This window comes from Chanodichthys erythropterus, chromosome 24, assembly GCF_024489055.1.
Source record: "Chanodichthys erythropterus isolate Z2021 chromosome 24, ASM2448905v1, whole genome shotgun sequence".
Classification (NCBI taxonomy): Eukaryota; Metazoa; Chordata; class Actinopteri; order Cypriniformes; family Xenocyprididae; genus Chanodichthys; species Chanodichthys erythropterus.
This window is the reverse complement of record NC_090244.1, coordinates 27,945,076-27,954,475: the sequence shown is the minus strand read 5'-3', so window position 1 is coordinate 27,954,475 and position 9,400 is coordinate 27,945,076. Positions and strand designations below refer to the sequence as shown.

The window sequence follows — 9,400 nt, the reverse complement described above, 5'->3', positions numbered from 1 at the left end:
GGTTGATAAACAGAGATCAATACATACAGAACCGTGGGCAGGTCAGAGTGGTAAACGGTCATGATTGGGGCAGGCAGAAAACAGTCAAAGTCCAGGCAATAAAGAGCAGGGTAAACAAGGTAGGCACTAGGCAGCAAGGAATCGTAAATTAGTTAAACAATCAGAAGGTCAGACACAGGCAATTAGAACAGTGGAATAAACGCTCAGTAATATTAGCGGTGGCAAAACAAGACTTCACACTGAGCAGTATGTGTTCAGTGCTTAAATAGTCCAAGGTTATTGATAACAAGTGTGCAGGGAAGCAGTCCAGGTACGGGACACTAAACCCCCTCGTGGAAGAAGAACAGTCTTGTGTTTACAAGCGCTTACCATGATCAACTAAACTCTAGATTTTCAAAAGCATATGAAGTTTGTGGCTCCATTGTTGCAGTAAACTTGCACAACTCTCTTGAATTAATAATTTATAGATGCACGCCGGTCTGTTATTGCAGGGACATCAACTTATTAAACATGACATGGATCAAAACGACCTGTGATTGGTTGGAGATGCTCCTCACTGAAGAACACAAGATCCAGGGGGCTGGATCCAACTCCTCCCACTTTACATATCCCTTAACCTACCAGACTCCGCCCCCTGGATCTCGAGTGTTCTGCAGTGAGGGGCTACTGATTGGTTGCGTTACATATCAGTCAAGCGTCCTCTTGGGCGGCCCTTGGCCAATGAAAGCTGCGACAGAGTCCAGACCTTCTGCCGTCAGCCTGAAGGTTTGGCTACATGAGACTATGGGAATGGTAGATCTGAATGTAATCAGGCAAGTTCTAATGATAGCCTTTTGTTACTGCAAGACCTGTTTCTCCAAGAGACATATCTTTAGTATTTTGTTCAGCATTCTATTTATTTCTTCTTTGTGGCAGAGATAAAAATCAGGTACTTTAGCTTCAATAAAAAGAGGTTACAAGTTTAACTTATAAAAACTTTTATGAGCAGGCACACTCCAAAAATAAAATGATCTCATTTTGTTACCTTTGTTCGCTGTTTTTAAGAGCTAAAACATGACCATGGATACTTTAAATATTTAGGCATATTGTCAAAATTGCTCTCTTCAGCAATGTAGATGAAATATTGTCATTGTTTTGACAGTCATGGCATCCTCCAGTGGTCCAGAGCTAAATGAGGAGCTCCAGTGCTCCATCTGTCTGGAAGTGTTCACTGATCCAGTCACCACTCCATGTGGACACAACTTCTGCAGAACCTGCCTGAGCAAGTGCTGGACGCACACACAGACCTGCTTCTGTCCGTTCTGTAAAGAAACATTCAGCAAAAGACCTGATCTCAAGATTCATACAACACTAAAAGAGGTTGTGCAACACTTTAAGGAGAAGCTCAATCTAGAATCTGAGGTGTTCTGTGACTTCTGTGAAGAAAGCAAGCAGAAAGCTGTGAAGACCTGTCTGACGTGTCAAAGCTCTTACTGTGATGATCATCTCATCGCAGAGTCCCACGTCTAAAGAAACACATACTGATCAATGCTATGGAAAATCTGGAGGATTATGAGATGCTGAAGATGATGGAGGAGCAGCAGAAAGCAGCAGAGAAACAGGCTGAAGATCTCATTAAAGAGCTGCAGCGGGAAATCACTGAGCTGAAGAGGAGAAACACTGAGCTGGAGCAGATCTCACACACACTGACGATCATCTTCATGTCATACAGGTCTGTGAACATTTGTCTCATCAGTCATCATGTACAATATTACAGGACAAACGGCCATTCTTGAACCTTTTTTTTTTTTTTAATTTTAGCAGGATTTAGAAATTGTAAAAACAGTAAAAATGTCAAATTGAAAAAAAAAAACTTTAATAATAATAATAATAAAATATTTAATTGTCTTCTCTCCTGCTGTAGATGTGCTCGTCCCTGTACATTCATCCACACACCAAGAACTGGACTGAGATCAGGATTGACTCTGATGTGAATGTGAATTTGTATACAGCTCTGACTCAACTGAAGAAAACTCATGAGACACTAAATGAAAAACTCAGTCAAACTGGTATAATCATAACACAGCTAACCCTGTCATATCAAAACTTTACCTTGTGCAATATTACTGAACGCTATTACTAGAAAATAATGTGTAACTATCTGTGTACAAACTATAAAAAACTATAATCTGTCTAAATAAAGTTTCCCACCTCACAAAGACAACTTAGACACTTTACAACTAAATTGTTAATATGGAGCTTTGATAATACAAGCTTCAAATTTCTTCTCTTACATTCTCATTATGACCTCTACCGCAAGTATATTTACTGTAATAACCTTTTGCATTTTGTTTTACAAACAAAGGGACAAACAACATTGAAATTCTACTGATGCAGCCAGTGCAGATAAACTCACTGTAACCTAAAATTATTCCTAGAAATAATTCATTAATATGTTATCATCTGTGTCCACAGGGTTGAAGTGGGCTCAGAAGTATGCAGGTACAGTGTGATTGACACAATTTTCTTTAATACACTAACAATACTTTGTCTATAATCTGTATTATATAGGCCTACTGTACATCTGAAAATGTTTGTTCTGAAGTTGATTGGTAATGTCTGATCTCTCTCAGTGGATGTGACTCTGGATCCTGATACAGCGAATCTAATCCTGTCTGATGATGGAAAACAAGTCAGTGATGGAGACATTGAGCAGGATGTCCCAGAAAACCCAAATAGATTTGAAGATAGTTGTGTTCTGGCAAAAGAGGGATTCAGTTCAGGGAGATTTTACTATGAGGTGCAGGTGAAGGGAAAGACTGAGTGGGGTTTAGGAGTGGCCAGAGAATCCATTAACAGGGAGGGGTTGATTGTCCCAAGACCTGAAAATGGACTCTGGATTCTGGGTCTGGTTATTGAGACAAATTTTTGATTGTCCATTTGTCTCTTTCCCTCTAAGAGTGAAACCTGAGAAAGTGGGAGTGTTTGTGGATTATGAGGAGGGTCTGGTCTCTTTTTATGATGTGGAGTCCACATCAACTATCAACTATAATTAAATTTGTGAGTTATATCTTTATATAGTTATAACTGGAGAGTTATAATATTTCATCACAGTTTGAATGGCCAAATTGTTAAGAGTCTAAATTTTCTAATCAACACTAATATTTGTTTGCTTTTAACTTTAATTAATACTTTGCTTTAGCTTTTCAAATCTATGATATTTTACACAACTTTTGAATGGGGTAATTTTTATAAGTTTAGCTATTTTTTTTGTCTTGTGGACTTTATGTAAACATCTATTATGTGAAATAGTTTATTCAGAACAGTACTAAATAAAAAATAACATCCAATTTTCATGATCTTTCTTTTGTTAAAATGATTAGAATATTTGCATATTCTGCAAGGGGTATGTAAACTTTTGAGCTCAACTGTACACTGCAGTCTTCACCCAGCACACAGACAGGCAGCTTCCTGAAGACATTGAAAGGTTGATGTGTTTTCAGGTGCCCTTTTTATATGCTGGGGAGCATCCTGCAACGTCATCACTGCATATTGGCTAAGTTGTTACACATGCCTCAGACACTGGGTCCTGCGGGATGCGTTACCATTGCATCATTGATGTGGCGTTTTGTTCCTCTCTTAGGGAACCATGGTTACATGCGTAACCGAAGACATTTTTAAATGTGTAAATAATCTTACTCCAGATATTATAGGCCAATTAATATCAAAGCAGAGTAGTAAGGGGATCACTACAAGACATGCAACTAATCAGAATTGCACAGTACCGAAGAGAAAAACTAAATTTGCAAAATTCACATTTTCAGTTCAAGGTACACTGCTTTGGAACAGCCTGCCAGCTGAACTGAAAATGCAAACAGAGTTGAATATTTTTCAAAGAAATCTAAAAAATGGTTCAAACAAAAACAGGTTTGTGAACACTGATGGTCGCACAGTCTCTTTTTGTGTGATAATTGTTTTATTGTTGTTAAAAAAAGCCTAACCAGGGACTAGGGCTGCAAATTAGCCTTTGGCTAGAAGCCTGTATTTGGAGCATCAGCTGCTTGAAATTGTAGCAATGTTTTACTGCATTGTTCCTGTAAAAAATAAATAAATAAATAAATTAAAAATTAAAATTTGGCTGAGATGTATAAACATAAAGTGGGCTTCTGGAACAAGAACAAATGTAGGGCAGGGCTTGATTTTGTCCAGGGGCAATTGATTGGATGGTTGTGGTTTACTAATGGTGGATCTCATGTGAGTGACAGATTGCCCTGCCCTTGTGCCAGTAAATGTCATCAGTGAAGAGAGTCGCTGCAAGAGGGAGGGAAAGATATTTTGATTAAAGATTATATGGCATACAAATTAAAAAAAAAAAAAAATGTGCATGGATAAATCATTTGTAATATTGTATTCATTTGTGTTTTTGTTCCTGTGTCTTTTTTCCTTGTGTATCATTTCAGTTTGACCTTAATTACTTTCTGTTAGGTTCCTTAGTTACTAATTAGCCCCACCTGTGTCTTGTTTGGTTTGCCATGTATTTGGTTCTGTTGGTCTGTGGATCCTCCTTTACAGTGGGAGTTGTCAGAGAACACACCAACTACTCCGACTCCCCAGAGCCCATACCAATGCCAGCAGCCATCTCCCTGCCCACTCCAGACCGGAAGCCTTATCTTCCTTGCTTAGAGAGCCCCACAGCTACAGGAAGAGCTTCTGCCATGAACCCAACAACAATGCCTGAGCCCACCATGGACCATAAGATTGAGCCACCCCTTCAGCTCGACCAGGTTTCTCCTTTCCTCCAGCTCTGCCTTGGTCCTCACTCCCTCTGGTATCACCTTGTCCCTTCTGCAGACTTCTTCCCTGCCTGGAGAGCCACACAACTACAGGAAGAGCTTCTACCTTGAAGCCAACAACAGAGCCCAAGCCCTCCATGGAACCCGAGTCAGCACCTGCCATAGACCATGAGTTTGAACCACCTCCAGCCACGGAGCCAGAGCCAACCCACACATCCATCCCGGAGCCAGAGCAGGATGCTGTATTCATCCCAAGGAGGAAAGGAGCCAGAGCCAACTCACTGCCAGGTCCATTCTGTAGTCAGCGCCTTTGGGATAATCCACCTCTGAGCCGGTAAAGGGGCACTGGCTCATTAATTTGACTGTGGAACTAGCTCTCCCTCAGCCACTTAATCAGTTGGAGGACCTATAGTCCCACCCTGTAATCTTCCCACCCATTTGTTCCTATCCTCTCTGCTGGCTCTATCCACTCCCCTAAGCTCACCTGCTCCGCTGGTACCTCCCAGCTCCTTGGCTCTGCCCTCGCCGCTGACTCCCTCCATAACTCTGGCTCTGCCTTTGGCCTCTTCACCACCAGCTCAACTCTGTAAGGCAGATCCCCTGGCTTCACCTCAGGCCTCCAGACCCATGTCTTCACCTTGGCCTGCCAGCCCTTCAGCTCCATCTTGGCTCTATGCTCCTTCAGCTCATCCCTCTGGCTCCACCTTGGTCTTTTGTAATCCTGGTTTCGCTGTGCACTTTTGGGCCTCCAGTTGCACCTCAGCCCTCCATCCCTTTGGCTCCACCAGGGTTCTCCTTCCCCCAGCTCTGCCTTGGTCCTTACTTCCTCCGGTGTCAACCCCTTCTGCCAGGCCACCGTTTCCACCTTGGTCCCTCAAGCTGGCGGCATCTCCTTGAACCTCCAGGCCATCGATGTCGTTCTGGACCATTGTCCTCGCAGCTTTGCTGGGGCCTCCACATTGTCCAGCTTTGTCTTTGTTGGTCGGCCACCAGGCTCTGCCAGGAAGGTCCATCTGAGCTCTGCCTTGGCTCCTCATTTAATCAGCTCTGCAGTTGTTCTCCTCTGCAGAATTCTCCAGTTCCCTGTTCCTCACCAGCTCGTCGCCCTCCTCCAAGACCACCTCCCTCCCTCCACCTATGGACAGTTATCCAATTCATTAAAAGTTATTCATTAGAGGCCTTGTGGGAGGGAGAACTTCCAGTGTTATTTTTGGTATCTTTGTTATCATTCCTGTGTCTTAGTTCCTCATGTTTCTTTTCAGTTTGACCTTAACTGCTCTCTGTTAGTTTCCTAAGTTACTGAATATAGCCCCACCTATATCTTGTTTCACCATTTATATATACTTCCTGTTTATCTTTGCTGCTTGTCTGGTCCAGACTTTATTTAATGTTTGTGGATTATGCTATGATTTCATCTGGTTTTCTCCTGCATGATTCTCTGTGTTTATAAAAGACTTTATATATTATATCTGCATCAAAAGTTTTGGATTGCCATACATGTTTTGACAGAATCATTTTGTACTCCTTATAAATATGGTCACCTGTTCTGACATGTTTTAACATTGAATACATGATGTTTAAAGAACAATAACTGTATATGAAAAAAAAAAAAAGAAATATGCAGATATATAGTAAAATAATAATTTTATTACTATTATTATTATTATTATTATATTGAAGAAGTAATTTTTGTACATAAATGTTGGAGATTTTACATTGTTACAGCAACAGAGAAATAGCTAATTCATTAAAACATTTTAAGTTTAAGTACAGCAGGTATTGGGAATCAAAATTGTACTGTAAAAACAAATGTTTCTAGGCACTTCAGAGATGTTTTCCAGAACACCTGTGGCCTAACTTGGATTTTCCCACCTGTAGGACAGAACAATTTTCCAGCCACACGTCAGACTCAAAGTTAATCATCATCAGAAACTTCAGTGCACTCAGAAACTAAACAGGTCTCCGGTTTCATTAGCTTATTGCCAGTCATATTTCAAATCTGAAATGTTACAGAATGGCATTTATCCTGTTTGGCTTCTGTTATTGTTTGGGTTGGGCAACAGTGGAGCATTGAAAGACCCTCATCCAGAACTATCAGATCAGGATCTTTTCTGGGGAGCAGATCAGTATGACTTTGCCATCATGCTGCGTGCCGCAGATCTCCAGTGCTTCTGGCACTTTGCTCACTATGGTGAGCGCTTCTACTTACACTTCATGGTAAGATATTGTTCTGCATTTAAATATTAGTATGAACTTGAATGGTTTGAATGTTTCAGCTCAGTATGTGTGTGTTCAGGTCCAGCTGGTGACTGGTGTGTCCCTTGATAGACATCTGTCTGTGACTGTTAATGCTCCGAGTGGATTAATAGTCGGCACGGCTGACGATGCAAGTGGTCAGATTGCCTTCAGTGTTGAGGAGACTGGTGAGTCTCACCTTGATATGTGTTTTTGTACACCTGCTGCCCACGTTATGAACAAAAAAATCATCTGTTTTTTTCAAAGTGGATTTCATGCCGACCATGCAGTGAATGCCAGACACAGAATAATTCACCCAGAAATCAAAAATTAATGTTGTTCCAAATGTGTATATTTTTTTAATGAAACATTAAAAATTATACTAAATTAATCTCAAAGTACCATAAAAACGTCACACTTTCATACTCCAAAAATAACAAATTTAAAAGTTGAATGAATTACTAACTAACTAACTAACCATCTGTATCTGAGCAGGTTTTTATCAGATGTGCTTCAGCAATTTCCACAATCGTTTTGGGAGCATGCAGGTTTTCCTGAACTTTGGTGTGTATTACGAGGGACAAGAGGAGAAAAAGGAAGAAGAGAAGAAAAAGAAAGAAGAGGATATGAAACAGATAAACAGTACCTTGTCCTTCATTGAGGTAATAAACAACAAACACATCCTTAATGTGATTTCCTTTTAGTTATTATAACTTCCTTACCTATATGTTTTGATTTCTCATTTATCTCATGTGAAATATTCAATAGATTTTGTTCTTTTTGACAGAAAAAAGAGACTTCTTGTATTTCACATATTTTTTTCCCACTACTCAACTGAATAAACTTGACCTACACACAGGAGAGCAGCACCAGACTGCAGAAGTTTGTCTTCCACATGTGGCGTCACTACAACTACGAGCGAATGAAACGAGGAGCTGATTTCTACCTGCTTCAGTCCAACTCAACTTATGTGAACATCTGGTCTGCTGTTCAGAGTCTCGTCATCATCACCGCTGGATACCTGCAGCTCTGCTTCCTCAAGAGGCTCTTCAAGAGCGAACCAGCAGAGGGCGACAAACCCCGCTGTTAACAAACTCTAGACCTGCCACTGTTTCATCTCCATTTATAACCTGATCTTAAATAGTTCATACATGGCTGATTCTTCAACATTAGAATTGTTTTATTGTATAATGGGTTTATTTTTTGTTATAACAAGGTGCCATTTTAACTTAAAAAAAAAAAAAAAAATCTTTTCAAATGCTTTTTATGCAGAGATTTCTTTATTTTGCCCTTGTCCCAGAAAGAGACTTTAGAATATTAAAGGTTTAATTCACCCAAAAATGAAAATTCTGTCATTAATTACTCACCCTCATGTCATTTCAAACCCGTAAGACTTTTGTTGATCTTCAGAACACAAATGAAGATCTTTTTAATGAAATGGATTTGTGTCTCTTCATTGGCATTCCACGCAACTACCACTTTGAAGCATCAAAAAGTTTATAAAGAAACCTGGAAATTTTTAGACCCACGGATCAGCGGTATGTCTGGTGCAAAAAAGGCAAAGCTTATGAGCAGAAGAACAACATCTTCATGATCAAACATGCGGGAAGTAGAAATCTTGACTGTATGAAGGACATCATAAATTCTTTGAAGTATAAGATGGTGATGCCTTCGGTGCAGAGACTGAAGCTTGATGAGCAGTGGACTTTTCTGCAGGACAGCCGTCCCAAAGTATACATCCTAAATCTACTAAAGCTTGGTTCAGGGATCAGTCTGTTCTTGAGTGGTCTGTACAGTCTTCATATTGAAATATCATTGAAAATATTTGGTGGAATTTGTAGAAAACAGTGGTAACATGGAAACCAAAGACTAGCAGTGCCCTTGAAGCTTTTGCAAGTGAGGAATGGGCCAAGATTGCAGCAGAGAGGTGACAGAAGCTTCTAAGCACTTACAGGCAATGTTTATTGGAGGTTGTAAAGAATAAAAGATTCTGCACAAAATGTGACTTTTGGGGGTTGAATAATTTTGTTCACAAGTTTAGAGCCACTTTGATTTTTCATCAACTTTACAATCTCGGGATCACTCAATAAACTTTGTATAATAGTTTACTGATGCTTCTGATGAATTGTTTTCATAAAATTTTGTTCTCAGCAGCAAAATGTCTTGCAGGTTAAGGGGGCTAAAAATGATTGCGACTGTACTTTGTCAAATGTTTTTGACTACGATATAGTAGGGAAGTATGTGATTTTGGATGCAGCCACAGTCTTAAAGGAAAGGTGTGTAGAACTCAGTTTTGAAAAAATTCATATGGCCCTCTAGTGGTGAAGTATGGAAGTGCAATTAAAGGGATTGTCTTTCCTACAGTAAATAATATAGGTAATATTGTAGTGGCA

At 40.0% G+C, this 9,400-nt stretch overlaps 1 protein-coding gene across 2 annotated transcripts; it reads left to right on the top strand.

Moving 5' to 3' along the window:
• Positions 1 to 6,690: 6,690 nt before the first annotated feature.
• Positions 6,691 to 8,994, top strand: tmed6 (transmembrane p24 trafficking protein 6). Of its 2 annotated transcripts, none has more exons than XM_067379946.1 (4): positions 6,691 to 6,963; positions 7,049 to 7,195; positions 7,503 to 7,669; positions 7,867 to 8,994. In XM_067379946.1, exons 1-4 carry the CDS (start codon positions 6,777 to 6,779, stop codon positions 8,095 to 8,097), a joined length of 732 nt encoding a protein of 243 aa, XP_067236047.1. In that variant the 5' UTR covers positions 6,691 to 6,776; the 3' UTR covers positions 8,098 to 8,994. The 2 variants fall into 2 exon arrangements, with proteins under 2 accessions (XP_067236047.1, XP_067236046.1); XM_067379945.1 differs by having other exon boundaries at positions 6,692 to 6,989; positions 7,069 to 7,195; positions 7,867 to 8,993.
• The last annotated feature ends 406 nt before the right edge of the window (positions 8,995 to 9,400 follow it).

Coding starts and splice junctions, on each gene's coding strand:
- tmed6 (XM_067379945.1), top strand. CDS start 6,777: ATGTTACAGAATGGCATTTATCCTGTTTGGCTTCTGTTATTGTTTGGG. Junction 7,196..7,502: donor CTTCAGTGTTGAGGAGACTG/GTGAGTCTCACC, acceptor GTATCTGAGCAG/GTTTTTATCAGATGTGCTTC. Junction 7,670..7,866: donor GTACCTTGTCCTTCATTGAG/GTAATAAACAAC, acceptor ACCTACACACAG/GAGAGCAGCACCAGACTGCA.